This window comes from Schistocerca cancellata, chromosome 6, assembly GCF_023864275.1.
Source record: "Schistocerca cancellata isolate TAMUIC-IGC-003103 chromosome 6, iqSchCanc2.1, whole genome shotgun sequence".
NCBI classification, from domain to species: domain Eukaryota; kingdom Metazoa; phylum Arthropoda; class Insecta; order Orthoptera; family Acrididae; genus Schistocerca; species Schistocerca cancellata.
This window is the reverse complement of record NC_064631.1, coordinates 246,535,663-246,555,392: the sequence shown is the minus strand read 5'-3', so window position 1 is coordinate 246,555,392 and position 19,730 is coordinate 246,535,663. Positions and strand designations below refer to the sequence as shown.

At 40.5% G+C, this 19,730-nt stretch overlaps 1 protein-coding gene across 1 annotated transcript in view; it reads left to right on the top strand.

Annotated features, from left to right (window-relative positions):
- LOC126191497 (collagen alpha-1(IV) chain-like) overlaps positions 1 to 19,730 on the top strand; it is a 594,967-nt gene that overhangs the window by 507,766 nt on the left and 67,471 nt on the right. The window contains exons 25-26 of the mRNA XM_049932389.1: positions 2,064 to 2,163; positions 5,508 to 5,693. Coding sequence (XP_049788346.1) covers positions 2,064 to 2,163; positions 5,508 to 5,693 — 286 coding nt within the window. The remainder of the gene's footprint in view (positions 1 to 2,063; positions 2,164 to 5,507; positions 5,694 to 19,730) is intronic.

The following is a 19,730-nucleotide window of genomic DNA, read 5'->3' as shown; positions in this document are numbered from 1 at the left end:
TTATCTATCTTGACAGTATTCTGTATAGAAATTCAAACCCCAGAGAAAATCATTCCATCCAGTTAGTTACAAATATGGCTACAACAGAGTACAAGAGAGAACAATGATGCTACTTTGATTGGTTTTGCAGCTATGTGAAGGCCCCTCTTGGCTAACTGCTGTCAAAGTTAGAGGGGAAGATATTCTAGTTGCCATTTACTTGCATTGTGAAAAGATATTATACTCTGGTTTTCCCCTGCATTTTTTTCATTATGGAGAGTGATGAAGACTTTGGTATGAAATGTAACTTGCAGAGCCCCCCACATGTCCAAGATTTTCCTTTATTGGAATGCTTTCAGACTTCAAACAAAGTGACTTGAATATCTAAGTAAAATAACTGATGATGAGTCAGTGAATATTGTAGTCACTGAGAATAATAGATGTGCTTGAGATAAGCACATTACTGATTGAAAGGACACAAACAGTGATGAAATAAGAATCTTCTTTAGTATAATACCATTATAAAGTATTATAAAGAAACCAAGCAGCCAGATGTATTGCTCTAAATATCAACTACTTGCAATTCCAATATTTCACCAGTTGCTTAGCTACAAATGATTTTTGATACTAAAGGAATACCTTCATTTTTCAAGACAGCTCAAGACAGCTGGTCATCCACAGCGAAAGCTAACCAAAATCTGTCCCATTTTAGAAAATCTCAATAATGAATTCAAAATTGTTTGTACTCCAGAGAATGATGTCACCATAGATGATAGACTTGTTTTATGTAAAGGGAGATCAGCTTGAGTTCCATCTCTACCTCTAAGGAGAGCAAGATTTGGAATAAAGATCTACATATTCTGTGAGTCCAAATCTGACTACATATGATCTATAATTATATATATAGGTAAGGACCCAAAATTTGATGATGAATACAAAGATCTGTCCCAGTCATCTCAAACAATATTGATGCTAATGAAACCCCTTCTCAACAAAGGCTGCTTCTTTAAGTTGATAATTTCTGTACTTCTCCACATGTAGCAGATCTCCTTATTGATAAGAAAACTGACATATGCAGCCCTGTGTGACTTTCTAGAAAAGATATCCCACCAAAGTTTTGCAGTAAAAAATTGAGGGAGATATGTTGGCTTTTCAGATGGGTAAAGTTACAACAATGAGATAGAAAGACAAGTGTGATACGTCTATTTTGAGCACTATCCACAATGCAGAAATGAAAATTGTAAATAAAAGGCATAGATAGATAAAAAAAAACCAGCAACAGTCATATCATATAATGACACAGTGGGAGAAGTTGGTAAAGTTGACCAGCAAACAGCAAACAATCCAGTAACATGGAAAAGAAACAAAAATACTATAAAAATTTTTCCAACTACTTGAACTGGTTCTCTTTAATTAATTCAGCTTATACAAGAAATCTAGAGGAACAAGAAAGCTCTTGATTTATGTGTGGCAATGATTGAGAAGATGACAGCTGAATGTCACAAGAAGGAATTCACTTTGAAAGTAGTTGGTCGTCCATCCACAAACATCAGTCCTATTCTTCTAACTGACTATCATTTCCTGTCATTTTCCCCAGCTACTGTAAAGGAGCAGAATCCTACCAGAATATGTGAGATGTGCAATAGAGTTTGAGATGCAAATTGGAGGAAAAATAGGACAGAATCATGAGATATATGTGTGAAGATTGTGATGTAGGCCTATATATTGTATTACGTTTCAGAACATTTCACACAACCATGAACATATGAAGATGAGTGTTGTATGAAAGAGTATTATTGTAATTTTTATTGTTTATCAAAAACACTGCAAACAGTATTGAAAAAATTTTGACTAAAATAGTCTGTCTTAATACATTTTATTCAATGTGGAGCTATTTTCTAAAAACAATGGGTAAGCTCGAGGTTTTAAGATAATGTTTTTTCACCATTCTATAATTACCATTTAACTGAATAATTGTCAGGCTGCTGCTGTTTGGAATAACCTATAATCACAATCAAGTTTAAAGTTTACACACTTTTACAGAAAAATTGTTAAGTTAAGGAGGTAATTTTGTTTTACTACAGGGAGTAAGAGGAGAGATTGGACTCCAAGGAGAAATTGGTTACCCTGGCCTCTCTGGAGCACCAGGAGTTCCAGGAGATGAAGGGCCTCAGGGACCAGCAGGTAAGTGATACAGTATCATTTACAATTATATTTATGTCTATATTTGTATTGTGCAAGCCACTGTGAAGTGCACGGCAGAGGCTACTTTCAATGGCACCACATATTATGCATTCTTCCTGTTCTGTTCGTGTATGGAGCACAAGAAGAATGACTGCTTAAAAGTCTTTGTGTCAGAGGATAATTAGTCTAATCTGTCTTCAAGGACCATACAGGTTTGATAGATAAGGGTCAGTAGTAGAATCCTAGATTCCTCATGTAATAGTGGCTCTTGAAGTTTTTTAAGCAGGCTTTCATGGGGCAGTTAGCATCAATTTTCACTGACCAACTCTCCTGTGGGTCAATCAAACCTGTCACCATTTGTTCTGGCCTTCTGCATATGTTTTCAGTATCCACTGCCCAACATATTTCATATTGGTCCTACACATCTGGGCAATGCTCTAAAATGATTTGTACAAGTGTCTTGTTAACAATCTCTGTAGCAGGCTGACTGCATTTTCCCAGTATCCAACCTATCTGCTGTATTTGATGTTTTGCCTCCAGAATTTACTCATATGCCAACTTGTTCACCTCTCTGTGGGAAATAAATTAATAAATCAAAAATAAAATAAATAAGGTTTCTCACGAAAATGAGAACTCCACTGCTTTTATGCTAAAATGGAATCAGAACTTTGATAAGCTGATTTGCGGCCTCATCTGATCGTGTTGACCTGTGGTCATAAATGATAGCTTCTTTGTGTAATTTACCACTCTACTGCCTTATGGAGTTGTCCACTGAGGGAAAGATGTCTGGTTAATAATCTTATTTTTCTAAAACAAGCACTAAGATTTCTATGTTAAATGGTCAACAAAACATATTACAGCTCCTTCTTTAATTGCTTTGTTGTTTTTACACTCGGTTCCAGTACATTTGTTCCTTAATTGCATTCACTGTTGATGTACCTTTCATTCCCTAGATCTATAGTGTGGTGGATGTAGAAACAAGAAAAGATTATAAATATGCACATAGTAACAACCAATGTCATGTAAATAATAATATGGCAAACATAAATGCAAGGCATGGAAATAATAACAATGCAGAGTTCACTTTCGTAGTTATGGTCCCATGTGATGTTCTCTATTCTTGTGCAAAAGCTTTGAACAAGCTGCATATAGAAGAAAACAAAAAATTCAATATTATTACAAATTAAAAACAAAATTAAAGACTTACTTTCTCAGCTGCATTTATAAATTATCTGATTACCTAAGTTCAAAACTTGGATGTTTCTTGTAGTAGCTAACAAGAAACATTATTATTTGTTAGCAGGTTTCAACTCTTACATTATGTCAGTAATGGTGTAATGAGTTGTCAGCGTACTCGTGTGAATATTAAGCAGATGGTAATAAACAAACAACAACTGTATGCTATAATTGGAAAGGAAGCATTATTTTCAAAGTGTGGCTTTTCTGCTATTTACATAATAGCTTTACTTATAATGATGGTTATCATTGATACAGATAATTTCTGAAAACTCTGCCTGTGTGTATTTCTTGACTTATTTAATATCCTTAAAAGTCTGAATTGACAGCAATCACACTGCCAAAATTAAAATGTCCCTTTCTTGCAGCCTTTACACCTATGGGCACTGCATCTGCAGTGTGTAGTTGAGTTAACCAAATATTTTGGTAACTTTGCCAGAGCATTTACAGACAAACAATATCTTGCCCAGCCTGTCCAGGAATGTGCAGTGACCTGTGACACCAACAACTGTACATCAGTTGTTGATCAGTACCCCCTTAACGCCCAATATCATTCAGTCCTCATTTTACCACTGCCACTGAGAGCCATCTCTATCATGCCTCTCATTACATCCTCACTCTCTGCATACCCAATATATCGTAATTCGTCCCAGTTTCCACACACTTTTGATCTCTCCTCTTTCTTGTCAGCCTGAGTAGTCACTCAGTTGCCAAGAAGCCTGGTAAGGAGTTAATATAAGGTGTTAATTATGAAGAAACTATAATTTTGAATCAAAAACAAATGTGTGAAATCTGCAATAATTATTTTACAAATATTGGTGCTTGACTTCCACATTCAATTCAATTAGTACCTCAGCAGCTTTTCATTGCTCAGAGTTGCTCCAGAGCACCAAAGCTGTATACAGTGGCAATATTCCTGGTCCTTGCATAAATGTTTGATCTACTTTATCATGATCTTATGCAAAAGCTGTTTCAGTATGGTGGTAAAGAAACATATGAACCTGAGAGATCACATATTGTGATTAGTTTGTATCATAACTCTCTGGCAGGATGCAGAATATAGCAGTTAGTACATGTTTTGGCAAAACGGTTTTGTCCACAAAGCAATCTTTCAGTTAGAGTGCCCTTCAGCATTCTACTCTTGGTCTCCTCTTCTGTATTATTAGTATTGATTCATCTAATAACATTTGTATCAGTCTGGGAGAAAACATTGCATATTATTCCACTATTATTCATGCTAGCCATTCCAATCCATTGTTACAGAATGTAATAACTGACAACAACCAAAAATTCATTATCTGGTTGAAAATATACATACTATTACCAAATAAAAATAAAAATGTCTTCATGAATTTCCACTCTTTGCAATAATCACCATCAATGACAGAACAAGTTCTCGTTGACAGTGTTACAATATAATAAGAGACAATCACTAAGTTTCTTGGAGTGTCAATAGATAACACACCAAAGTCAAACAGCTACAAGGAAATACTAATAAAATGGTTAAATGGCATGTGATATGCATTTAACATACATATCAAGAGTATATAATGTAGAAACATTTAAATGTGTTTATTATGCATTTCACTGCACTGAGAAATATTTATAATGCTGAAAAGGATTACTAAATTAATAAGAAAGATCTCTCTCCTCTCTCTCTCTCTCTCTCTCTCTCTCTCTCTCTATCTCTTTCTCTCTCTCTCTCCCTCTCTCTTTAGACTACAAAAAATATGTTTCACAATTTCTATATATTGTGTGTTCAATATACCTGTATTTTAGAAACCATTAAGTTTATACATAGCATCACCTGTCCAGTAAAGATTTTGAAGTTCATTTGTATGACATATGTCAACCAAATAACAAAAGAAAGGGCATGCCAGCATTACACATAGAAATGTACATATGTCCAAGCTGCAAAAATCTTCAAGAATCTACAAATAAAAATATTTCTGCAGAAACTCTGCCTTTAATTTGTAGAGCACTTTATGAATGTCATCTTTGATTAATGTTTATGTTCTTCATAACATGCTGGTAGATACTGCATCAATTTTTTATGTTATTTTTCACATGCAATGTAAAACTTAACAAATAGTTCTTCAAATTTTTAGGACTCCCTGGTGTTGGTGCTGAACAAGGTCAGAAAGGTAGAGGTGGCCTTAATGGCCTTCCAGGAAAACCTGGACGCCCTGGGCAAAAAGGTGCACCTGGAGAATATGGGCTTGATGGACCTAAGGGTATCTCAGGAGTACCAGGTCTCTCTATAATGGGACCAAAGGGATACTCAGGTGCTCCAGGTAAGAACTCCATTGTTTGTCACTTTCTTAAGAGCTGTATTACTATAGTAAGGAATGCTAACTGTAACAATGCAGATAGTAAATTATTATGATTCATACACGTAGAGACATAACTTTGTATGTTGGATCCAGTAAAATTCAGATCCCTCCACTGTATTACATTAAAAAAGATAAAGATAAACTTCAGCCAGTTAAGTCAGAAAAACAGGAAGCTTATTCTTCAGTGAGAACAGGAAAATAGTACAGTGGAATAAGCAGGAAAAATATATCTAAAAAGTTTCACTCTAATAATTTGATAATATATATTGATTGAAAAGGTGGATCATAAGTTATGTGTTAGGAATTTGTTATAGCATTTTTGTATAATGTATTATTTGAAACAGATGTAATGTTGCTGCTAATAGACTCAGAAATTCTTTTTCTCATTATATACAAAGTTAAGTCATTGATTTAATGTTAAAGAGATTCTTCAATATAGGGGACTTATTTTAGACACCAGCATAGCACAAAAGACTGAAATTAATTTTAATTTGTGACCACCAATACATGTTTATCACATTATTCTACAGAGGTAGCTCTTCCATCATTTAAAAATGCCACAGCTGAATAACATTTTTGCACAAGAGTAGCATGTAATTTTTCCATACTGTGGACATTTTCCCTTTTGGCTGAAGGGATCAGCAGAAGAAAGTCCTAACCCTCAATTTAGTAAGTATTAGTCTGGCCATGCCAATGGATGTGTTTTCAGTTTCAACATGTGCTGGTAACAAGTATCACAAAATGCACCGTTAAGATAGTAATGCATAATGTACAAACTGTTTTGTCTTATTTTGTTTATGTTCTGAATATAATAGAGGGAAACATTCCACGTGGGCAAAATATATCTAAAAAGAAAGATGATGAGACTTACCAAACAAAAGCGCTGGCAGGTCGATAGAAACACAGACATACACACAAAATTCAAGCTTTCACAACAAACAGTTGCTTCGTCAGGAAAGAGGGAAGGAGAGGGAAAGACGAAAGGATGTGGGTTTTAAGGGAGAGGGTAAGGAGTCATTCCAATCCTGGGAGCGGAAAGACTTACCTTAGGGGGAAAAAGGGACAGGTATACACTCGCACACACACATATCCATCTGCACATACACAGACACAAGCAGACATTTGTAAAGGCAAAGAGTTTGGGCAGAGATGTCAGTCGAGGCGGAAGTACAGAGGCAAAGATGTTGTTGAAAGACAGGTGAGGTATGAGCGGCGGCAAATTGAAATTAGAAATTAGCGGAGATTGAGGCCTGGCGGATAGTGGGAAGAGAGGATATGCTGAAGGGCAAGTTCCCATCTCCGGAGTTCTGACAGGTTGGTGTTAGTGGGAAGTATCCAGATAACCCGGACGGTGTAACACTGTGCCAAGATGTGCTGGCCGTGCACCAAGGCATGTTTAGCCACAGGGTGATCCTCATTACCAACAAACACTGTCTGCCTGTGTCGGTCATTCCCACATAGAAGGCTTCACATTGTAGGCAGGTCAGTTGGTAAATCACGTGGGTGCTTTCACACGTGGCTCTGCCTTTGATCGTGTACACCCTCCGGGTTACAGGACTGGAGTATGTGATGGTGGGAGGGTGCATGGGACAGGTTTTACACCGGGGGTGGTTACAAGGGTAGGAGCCAGAGGGTAGGGAAGGTGGTTTGGGGATTTCATAGGGATGAACTAAGAGGTTACGAAGGTTAGGTGGACGGCGGAAAGACACTCTAGGTGGAGTGGGGAGGATTTCATTAAGGATGGATCTCATTTCAGGGCAGGATTTGAGGAAGTCGTATCCCTGCTGGAGAGCCACATTCAGAATCTGATCCAGTCCCGGAAAGTATCCTGTCACAAGTGGGGCACTTTTGGGGTTCTTCTGTGGGAGGTTCCGGGTTTGAGGAGATGAGGAAGTGGCTCTGGTTATTTGCTTCTGTACCAGGTCGGGAGGGTAGTTACGGGATGCGAAAGATGTTTTCAGGTTGTTGGTGTAATGGTTCAAGGATTCCGGACTGGAACAGATTCGTTTGCTACGAAGACCTAGGCTGTAGGGAAGGGACCGTTTGATGTGGAATGGGTGGCAGCTGTCATAATGGAGGTACTGTTGCTCGTTGGTGGGTTTGATGTGGACGGACATGTGAATCTGGCCATTGGACAGGTGGAGGTCAACATCAAGGAAAGTGGCATGGGATTTAGAGTAGGACCAGGTGAATCTGATGGAACCAAAGGAGTTGAGGTTGGAGAGGAAATTCTGGAGTTCTTCTTCACTGTGAGTCCAGATCATGAAAATGTCATCAATAAATCTGTACCAAACTTTGGGTTGGCAGGCCTGGGTAACCAAGAAGGCCTCCTCTAAGCGACCCATGAATAGGTTGGTGTACGAGGGGGCCATCCTGGTACCCATGGCTGTTCCCTTTAATTGTTGGTATGTCTGGCCTTCGAAAGTGAAGAAGTTGTGGGTCAGGATGAAGCTGGCTAAGGTAATGAGGAAAGAGGTTTTAGGTAGGGTGGCAGGTGATCGGCGTGAAAGGAAGTGCTCCATCGCAGCGAGGCCCTGGACATGCGGAATATTTGTGTATAAGGAAGTGACATCAATGGTTACAAGGATGGTTTCCGGGGGTAACAGACTGGGTAGGGATTCCAGGCGTTCGAGAAAGTGGTTGGTGTCTTTGATGAAGGATGGGAGACTGCATGTAATGGGTTGAAGGTGTTGATCTACGTAGGCAGAGATGCGTTCTGTGGCGGCTTGGTAACCAGCTACAATGGGACGGCCGGGATGATTGGGTTTGTGAATTTTAGGATGAAGGTAGAAGGTAGGGGTGTGGGGTGTTGGTGGGGTCAGGAGGTTGATGGAGTCAGGTGAAAGGTTTTGTAGGGGGCCTAAGGTTCTGAGGATTCCTTGAAGCTCCGCCTGGACATCAGGAATGGGATTACCTTGGCAAACTTTGTAAGTAGTGTTGTCTGAAAGCTGACGCAGTCCCTCAGCCACATACTCCCGACGATCAAGTACCACAGTTGTGGAACCCTTGTCCGCCGGAAGAATGACGATGGATCGGTCAGCCTTCAGATCATGGATAGCCTGGGCTTCAGCAGTGGAGATGTTGGGAGTAGGATTAAGGTTTTTTAAGAAGGATTGAGAGGCAAGGCTGGAAGTCAGAAATTCCTGCAAGGTTAGTAGAGGGTGATTTTGAGGAAGAGGAGGTGGGTCCCGCTGTGACGGAGGATGGAACTTTTCCAGGCAGGGTCCAATTTGGATAGTGTCTTGGGGAGTTGGATCATTAGGAGTAGGATTAGGATAATTTTTCTTCGGGGCAAAGTGATATTTCCAGCAGAGAGTATGGGTGTAGGATAGTAAATCTTTGACGAGGGCTGTTTGGTTAAATCTGGGAGTGGGGCTGAAGGTGAGGCCTTTGGATAGGACAGAGGTTTCGGATTGGGAGAGAGGTTTGGAGGAAAGGTTAACTACTGAATTGGGGTGTTGTGGTTCCAGATTGTGTTGATTGGAATTTTGAGGTTTTGGAGGGAGTGGAGCTGGAAGTGGGAGATTGAGTAGATGGGAGAGACTGGGTTTGTGTGCAATGAGAGGAGGTTGAGGTTTGCTGGGAAGGTTGTGAAGGGTGAGTGAGTTGCCTTTCCGGAGGTGGGAAACCAGGAGATTGGATAGTTTTTTAAGGTGGAGGGTGGCATGCTGTTCTAATTTGCGGTTCGCCTGTAGGAGGATGCTCTGAACAGCCGGTGTGGATGTGAGAGAGGAAAGATTGAGGACTTTTATTAAGGATAGGAGTTGACGGGTGTGTTGATTGGCTGAGTGGATGTGTAGGTGAAGGATTAGGTGGGTGAGGGCAATGGATTGTTCAGTTTGGAACTGGTATAGGGACTGATGGAAAGAAGGATGGCAGCCAGAGATGGGAACTTTAAGTGTGAGGCCTTTGGGGGTGATGCCAAATGTCAGACAAGCCTGAGAAAATAAAATATGGGAGTGTAATCTGGCTAGGGCGAAGGCATGTTTGCGGAGGGAATGTAAATAAAACTTAATGGGGTCGTTGTGGAGGTGTTGTGAGGGTGACATGGTACTAGAAGGTGGAAAGTATAACATGAGGCTGAAATGAAAATGAAAATAAATATAAAAATATATGGGGATAGATAAAGGTGAACTAGAAAGCAAATGGAGATCTGGTGTGAAAAAAGGCAAAAAAGTGTTGGTTAGAGCTGGGCTATGTTGATCCTGTGGTGAACTTGTGTAGGTAGATAACGATGTGCATAAAGGTTAGGTGGTTGTTTTGCCGCCAAAACACGTTAAAGGGTGGAGAAATTCGGGAAAATTTCGAAAAAACTACGTGAGGATGTATTAAGAGGAGTGGTTTGGTGGTGGAAGATTATGGAAATGAGGCTAACAATTGTCTGATGAAGAAATAATGACGTTAAAACCTGTGGGAAGCGGCTAAAAATGATCGGTGATGTGAGAAAAACGGAAATGGGAATAAAGGTACAAGTTATTAAAACTAGCCGAAAAGGTTGTTTAATAGCTGAAAGGAACTGTTTGTGAACTAGAAACGGTGGATTTTATAGCAGCGGTAGTGTTGAAAGCGGAATTTTTTTTTTTTTTTTTGGTTTGGAAGTGGGTTACGTATTATTGAGCATATATCGGCGGGATAAAATTGTATAGTGGATTACGGTAAAAAGCAGAAGGTGAATACAAATACTGGCAAAAACAGAAGGAGGAAATAAGACGGCAGAAAAGATTTCGAAATGTAACAGTGACAATAACAAACGTAATTGTTGGGTTCAAATTAATGATATGAATATAATAGAGGGAAACATTCCACGTGGGAAAAATATATCTAAAAAGAAAGATGATGAGACTTACCAAACAAAAGCGCTGGCAGGTCGATAGAAACACAAACATACACACAAAATTCAAGCTTTCGCAACAAACAGTTGCTTCGTCAGGAAAGAGAGAAGGAGAGGGAAAGACAAAAGGATGTAGGTTTTAAGGGAGAGGGTAAGGAGTCATTCCAATCCTGGGAGCGGAAAGACTTACCTTAGAGGGAAAAAAGGACAGGTATACACTTGCACACACACATATCCATCTGCACATACACAGACACAAGCAGACATTTGTAAAGGCAAAGAGTTTGGGCAGAGATGTCAGTCGAGGCGGAAGTACAGAGGCAAAGATGTTGAAAGACAGGTGAGGTATGAGCGGCGGCAAATTGAAATTAGAAATTAGCGGAGATTGAGGCCTGGCGGATAGTGGGAAGAGAGGATATGCTGAAGGGCAAGTTCCCATCTCCGGAGTTCTGACAGGTTGGTGTTAGTGGGAAGTATCCAGATAACCCGGACGGTGTAACACTGTGCCAAGATGTGCTGGCCGTGCACCAAGGCATGTTTAGCCACAGGGTGATCCTCATTACCAACAAACACTGTCTGCCTGTGTCGGTCATTCCCACATAGAAGGCTTCACAGTGTAGACAGGTCAGTTGGTAAATCACGTGGGTGCTTTCACACGTGGCTCTGCCTTTGATCGTGTACACCCTCCGGGTTACAGGACTGGAGTATGTGATGGTGGGAGGGTGCATGGGACAGGTTTTACACCGGGGGTGGTTACAAGGGTAGGAGCCAGAGGGTAGGGAAGGTGGTTTGGGGATTTCATAGGGATGAACTAAGAGGTTACGAAGGTTAGGTGGACGGCGGAAAGACACTCTAGGTGGAGTGGGGAGGATTTCATTAAGGATGGATCTCATTTCAGGGCAGAATTTGAGGAAGTCGTATCCCTGCTGGAGAGCCACATTCAGAATCTGATCCAGTCCCGGAAAGTATCCTGTCACAAGTGGGGCACTTTTGGGGTTCTTCTGTGGGAGGTTCCGGGTTTGAGGAGATGAGGAAGTGGCTCTGGTTATTTGCTTCTGTACCAGGTCAGGAGGGTAGTTACGGGATGCGAAAGATGTTTTCAGGTTGTTGGTGTAATGGTTCAAGGATTCCGGACTGGAACAGATTCGTTTGCTACGAAGACCTAGGCTGTAGGGAAGGGACCGTTTGATGTGGAATGGGTGGCAGCTGTCATACTGGAGGTACTGTTGCTCATTGGTGGGTTTGATTTGGACGGACATGTGAAGCTGGCCATTGGACAGGTGGAGGTCAACATCAAGGAAAGTGGCATGGGGTTTAGAGTAGGACCAGGTGAATCTGATGGAACCAAAGGAGTTGAGGTTGGAGAGGAAATTCTGGAGTTCTTCTTCACTGTGAGTCCAGATTATGAAAATGTCATCAATAAATCTGTACCAAACTTTGGGTTGGCAGGCCTGGGTAACCAAGAAGGCCTCCTCTAAGCGACCCATGAATAGGTTGGCGTACGAGGGGGCCATCCTGTTTATGTTCTGGTTTTTTAGATTTTGCTTAATATGTAATATGTTGTAACTCCAAATACAATCTTGTGGGTTAGCGCTTTCTTCCACTGACCCGTTCAGATCATTATAAATTTTCATAGTGACGTACTGTGGAATCTGAGAACAAGTTTTAATCTATAATCATATGAAAATTGTTTTGTTTCTAGTATCATACACATGTTCAATTCTGTTTCCCATAAATAATTCTGAATTTTTTTATATAGTTTCTTGTAGTAATAATACTACATTTACACTAGTTGCTTTCTCCTAAAAGATGATGTAATATCTTACAACAGACTCAGAGTAGAAAACAGTAGCATCATTGTGAATGGAAGACTGCTTAACTTGTTTACCAAGTAGTTTACGTGTGAAAAACATGATAATTTTTTATTCAAATATTCCCATGAATTTGATAGACTGCTTCCATAAGCTCCTGATTTCATGGTTGGTTTGGAAGTTAACACTGATGGTGATTAAAAAAAAAATTGCATTCAGAAGGATGAGGTAGATTATGATGATAGTTGGCAGACAGGTAGATGTATCATACATTCGAAATGATTACACTTTCAATTTTGAAGGACCAACTTTTATTGCAATACATGGCCATGAAACATATGTGTCAGTGTAACATCAGGTCCCCATCATGAATACAAGTATTCACATGTTGTGGCATGGAGTTGTACATATTATGACACCCATGCGGTACTCTATCGCATGATGCTTGCACCTGAGCATGCAGTTCCTGTAGATTGGTGGCTGGAGATGGAGTCCTGATACATGCTCCATGGCATTCCACACATTCTCAACTGTGGGGAGAGGGGTGATGTGGTTGGCCATGGCAGAGTATCCACAGCTGCAAGGCACGCTCCAGAGGTGGCAGCAGTATGAGCATGAGCATTGTTCTGCTGAAATAGGGCCTGGGCATGGGCATTCATGAATGGCAGAGCCACCGATTGCAGAATCTCTGCCATATACCACGCGACTATCACAGAGCCCATTAGGAACACTAATGTTGAATGGCACCATAGAATATTGGTCCTCACACTGTCATATCAGGCTGGTGGCACATGTGATGTGAGACCACAAACCACTCTTTGTTGCAATCTCCACTGCTCCTCCAGATAAGGACCTGATGATCATTGCCTACTAGGGAGAAGTGGGAGTCATGACAAAAGATGTTCTGCTGCCAGTCTGCAGGGCCCTATATGCATTGCAGCTGATACTCTGAGAGCCTGGTATAATGCTGTATGGGTATGAGTGTCAGGTCTTGTAATGATTGGTGTGCTGCGATCCCTGTGACATGTAGCCGCCTGCCAAAGGTACTAGCAATTGTAGGATGTTGCATAGAAGGCAGGAGAGTCTGCTGAATGTATGCAATAATTACTGTCAGTTCTGTTCACATGTGGTGGACAATCTGTTGGTCCTCCCTCGTTATGGTGCTTGGCAGACGTCCACATCCTACATGTCATGCATGCATGCCCTCCAGTATACATTGCCCAGCAACAGCAGCCAACAGTAATATCCATACAACTATGTGGCATGCATTATTACAATAGGACCACCCTGCCTCCCACAGTCCCACTATGTGACCCTTTTGAACTCATCTAACTGGGTAGCCTGGTGTTGAACTGTGACCTGGGCATAGTGCACATTCTGGTGATGCTCTAGTGATGCTACCAGCTGTTGTACTTGCTGGCATGGCTGTTTGGGCCCTGTTATGTCAACCAATGAACATGCCGTCATGGCCCCAGCCACAATTTTTATGTGCATAGCCGACTACGCATTGGCATAGCTGATGGTGTGCAATGTACCTATCCAGTTCAGAGTGGATTGGTTTGGCCCTTCTTGGTTTAGCTTTTTTTAAGATGAACAGTGTATTTGATTTTAACTATTTTAGTTTTAAACTACATTACACTTAACATAGCTCAGAAATCCAACATTAACAATACATAACAGGTTTTTGATCTGTCCCCTCTTTCACAATAAGGAATAACAGTATAGTATGGGAAGAGACTGTGCATAAAGTGACATAGGACCCTTACATGCGAAGTAAAAAGAGAACTGATAAACAATTAATGAAGTGTGAAGTATGTATATGAAGTCCTGACTAACTGGTAATATTTTGGGAAGTGGGTACGTCATAAATTAGCAAAAAGGATACGGACCGAAGACATTTGAATATGAGGGAAAGGAGATAAGATTTATTTTCAACTTCCAAAGATAGGAAAACAGTGATGGGAGAAAAAGGAAGATGCTCAGTAGAAATCATAAAACTACTGTTACATTCCATCCTGGGTTTTCCATTGTTTGATAAAAATCATAAAAATATAGACATGTTTGGAAAAGGAGGTAAAATGGCATATGACAATATACTATGTAGTATAAAGGCAATAAATGAGAATAGTACAGAAAACTTTGTCATCACAGAGTCAGTTTGTATGTAATTATGCACTTAAGTGTATTGCTATGCTTTTTTCCTTTCAGTTTGTTATGAATTTTCATAGCAATGTACTGTGGAATTTGTTATAGAATTTTAATCTATAAGAGGGAAACATCTTTTTTCTAGTATCATAGATATGAGACATTAAAAACTAAAATATTGACTATAAATAAAGAGAATAATAGTTTAATAGCAGAAAAGCAGTCCTGGGTGTGTGTAATACATCAAACAGAAAACCAGCAAGACCACAAAAATATGTGTACGCATACAAACTTTAAAAACAACATTCTGTTGATCTCACAACAAACTCAGCCAGTCAAAAAGCTGTAGATAAATATAAATGGATGGTGGTGACATAAAGTAGAAGGAAAGAAGAAACTGGAGCTATGCAAGGGAACAAAACTGAGTTTCTAGTAATTGGCTGAAAAATATCACTGTCCCCAACTGAAAAAACAATGTGCAGTCTGGCATTAGAATGCAACAATGGGAAAACGTTTTAAAATTTTGGTAAATGCAAGACAAGTGACTGCACAAACAGATTATGTAACCAAACTAAATTATAGAGATGTCTTTGTGGTACGTTGGAATTAATTTTTTAAGCAGCAGTGAAGAAGAAATTATTAATGAGACAAGAAACATGATTCATTCAACAAAGAATGTCTGTGTGAGATTCTGGCTGATAGTTAGCAGAGTCATAAAAAAGAATGATGGTGAGTGACAAATATATCTACAAAATAAATTGTGCCATCACAGTTCAAAGACTCAAACAAATTTCTGTGAGAAAACTGCCTTGAAAAGTATGATGTGCCTTTAAATAAACTGGGATCTATAACACCTAGAGGAATGTTCACAATCTGAAAAATTATTAGAAGCCAGGGGAACTTATATGGGTTGATGGGGATGAGAAATCAGATGCTCTAAATGAAACAGCAAAATGTAAGTGCCACACAAAAAAGGAGGCACTACAGAATATGCTTTCAGAATAAAATTCACAACATGAATGTCAGCAAAAGAGATATTACATATAAGTACTGCATCAAAATATCAAATACACTGGTAACAATAAACTGGAAGCAGAAGAACTCCTGACTGAAATACAACCAGACATATTAAGCATCTGTGAATGTGGGCTAACTGAAAGCAAGATAGAGAATCTGACAATAAACAACTATAGCTTTGACAGTTGCTACAATTGTGAACATAAAGGTGGTGGAGATTCTGTATGGATTAAAACAGGAGAGCTCCTAAAGACTGTTAACAGCAAAACTAACCGTAACTAGAGAAAAAAAAAAAACTCTGAAATTTCTGGTTTAGAGACAGATCCAGAATGTTTTATGTGTACAGACCACCAGGTGGTGAGATTAGCATCTTTCTGGGAAAAAAGCAAGCTAACTTACTAAAAATCAAACAGTGGAAAATCCAGCATGGAATGTAACAATATTATGAAAAGGGAAGTTGCCACTCCCTATATAGTGAAGATGCTGAGTCACTGATAGGCACAACAAAAAGACTGTCACAAAAAGACTCCACCACAAAATTCTCCTGCTGTGCAATCCCAAATTCCTTGAACCCATAACACACATTGAAACTCCTGCTTTGCAGGAACTTGAGCAACATGCGCAATGCCACCCTGCTCACTTCCTACTCCCACCTTGGAGTACCACTGTCCATCATCTGTACAATAAAATACAAACCTCCCCCACGTCCCCTCATATCTAACAAACCCTGTCTCCCAGACCTACTACACTTACCCCACTTTCCAAAACTCCTCCCACCACCACCACACAGAATCAAGAACCTAAAATGACCCATAACACAGTAATGAACCTTTCCTCCAGAAGCCTTAGCCACACAGAAATATCAGTCCTTTCAAAAGGCCTCACCTTTTGTCCCACTCCCAAATTAAATCATGCAGGACTTGTTAAAGACCTTCTCTCCTGGTCCCTACAGTGGAAACACTTCTTTGCCACTGACCCTACCAATCAGACTCAACCAAAGACCAATATTCAACCCTGCCTAACCAGTTCACTCCACCATCCACCCGTGATCCACTCCCACTGCCCCCAAATCACCCCTGTTAACTTTCCAGAACTTCTTAACCTCAAACCTTGCCTCAACATCATTCCCCAAATCCCTCAACATGCAAACCAACCTTACATCCACAGAAAGAACCGCAGTCCACCATCTAAGAACTGATCCCGACCTTATAATCCTACCTGCTGACAAAGGCTACACCACTGTTGTTTTGAACCACAAGGATTACCTGGTGGAAGGACTCTGCCAGCTGTCAGGTACTTCCACCTACAAATCTTGCCACAGTGACCACATTTCAGAAATCCAGCCGGATCTTCAGTCACTCCTCAAATACTTCGGGTCACCCCAGAACCTCTCCCCAAAGTCCATCTCTCTAGTCAGCCCTACCACTCTTCGCACTCCTACCTTCTACATGCTTTGTAAAGTCCATAAACCTAGCCACCCAGGACACTCCATTGTAACCAGTTACTGAGAGAATCTCTGCTTCGTAGACCAACACCTTCAACCTATTACCTGTAACCTGCCCTCCTCTATAAAAGATACCAACCATTTCCTCCACTGACTCTCCACAATTCCTGTCCCTTTACCACACAGTGCCTTTCTCATCACTATTGATGCCACCTATGTTTACACAAACATCTCTAATGCCCATGGCCTTACCACTATTGAACACTAATTTTCCCAGTGTCTGACGGATTCCAAACCAACAACCTCCTTCCTAGTCACCATGACCAACTATATTCTAACCCATAATTACTTCTCCTTTGAAGGCATTACTTACAAACAAATCTGCGGTACAGGTATGGGCACCCACATGGCACCATCCTTTGCCAATCTTTTCGTGGGCCATCTAGAGGAATCCTTCATAAACTCCCAGAATCATAAACATCTCACCTGGTTCAGGTTCAGTGATGACATCTTTGCAATCTGGATTGAGGATGAGGGCATCCAATCCACATTCCCCCAGAACCTCAACTACTTCTTCCCCATTTGCTTAACCTGGTCCTACGGATTCCAACAAGCCACCTTCCTAGATGTTGACCTCCGCATCAAAGATGACTACATCAGTACCTCCGTTTATATCAAACCTACTAACTACCACAAGTATCTTCATTTTGACAGCTGCCACCTGTTCCATACCAAGAAGTCCCTTCCATACAGTCTAACCACCTGTGGTCATCCCACCTGCAGTTGTGAGTGGTCCCTCTCAAAATATACTGAGGGTCCCACTGAAGCCTTTATGGACTGCAATTATCCTCCCAACCTTGTACAAAAACAAATCTCCCGTGCCTTATATTTCCAGTCTCCCACCACCTCCCAAAATCCCACCATCCAGCCACAGAGGAGCATTCTCCTCATAACTCAGTACTACCCAGGACTGGAGCAACTGAGTGACATTCTCTGCCAGGGTTCAACTACCTCTCATCGTGCCCTGAAATGAGAAATGTCCTGCCCACTATCCTTCTCACCCCCACCGTCCACTGAACCTACAATATATTCATCCATCCTTACATAACCCCTGCTCCCAAACCCTTACCTCATGGCCATACCCCTGTAATAGAACTAGATGCAAGACCTGTCGCATACATCCTCCCACCACCACCTACTCCAGTTCGGTCACAAATATCACCTATCCCATCAAAGGCAGGGCTACCTGTGAAACCAGTCATGTGAACTACAAGCTAAGCTGCAAACACTGTGCTGCATTCTATGTGGGCATGGCAACCAACAGGCTGTCTGTCCACATGAATAGCCACCAACAAACTTTGGCCAAGAAACAAGTGGACCATCCTGTTCCTGAGCACGCTGCCAAAAATGACATCCTTCATTCCAGTGACTGCTTCACAGCAGATCTTTCTCACCAACACCAGCTCTTCTGAATTGCACAGTTGGGAACTTTCCGTGCAATACATTCTATGATCCCGTAACCCTCCTGGCCTCAACCTTTGTTAGTAACTGTCCTCACTCATCCAGCCCCTTCCCTGTTCCCATTCCAGCACTACACAGCCATCATTCCACCATCACACCCAGTCTTTTTACTTCTCTCCTTTTCCACTACTTCCCCCCACCCTCCTCTCCCTACCTCTCCCCTGCCCTCTGTCTAACCTGCAGCATTACACTGTCCACCACCCCTACCATACTATTCCTCTTCCTTCCACCCCAGCCATTTTTGCTGAGGTCTTTTTGTTGTGCCAATTTGCAATTTAGCATCTCAGCTATATGGTGAGTGGCAACTTTCCTAATATTGTAACTCACTAAAAATGAATACGAAGAGAAACATTGTTGTATGTGGAGACTTCAGCACTGACAGGAGAGAAGGGTCAAAAACAAAACAAGAATTTGAAGAATTGTTAATACAGTATAGCATGGAGGCAACAATATTTGCACCAACAAATGTGACTTATCAAAGTCAGACCATTATTGGCAACATCATCACTAATATTAGCAGATGTAACTATGAGTCACAGGTAGTTCAAACAGAAATATCTGATCATCAGTGGACAGATGGTCTGCTTCTGCAGAAGTAACGATATAGTATAAAACACAAAACAAACAACCAAGAAATCTGCAAAATATTAACATCTTTAGAACAATATTGAGTAGGGAAATCTGGAATGAAAATCTACAGGCACAGAATGTAAATGAAAAGTATTACACACTTATTACAACAATTAAATATCATTTTAATGTAGCATCCCCCAAAGAAATGAGAAAAGAAAAGCTGCAGGGTCAAACACAGTGGATTACCAGTAAAATAGTACAACATTGTAGAAAGTTGCAGGACCTGAGACAGTTGGGCAAAGCTGAAAACTATGAAGTATTATAAAAGAAGTACAGAAAAAAATAAGGTGGATAGAAGCAAGAGCAATTAACACAACCATAATAAACTCAAAAAATAAAATAAAATCAGTTTGTAATGTAATTAATGTTGAATGAAAGGAAAAAGATGGATCAAACTAACAGAGATCACGTCAGTGAAGATAGACAACACAGTGGTTACAGATGGTAGAGAAATAGGAGACTTACTTAGTGATTACTACATAGAAGATGAACTGATGAAAACTGTAAGGGAACTGAAGTTCAAGAAATCAGTTGGTGATGATGAAACATCGAATTACATAATAAAGATGGTAAGTGAGAAAATAATCACACCATTG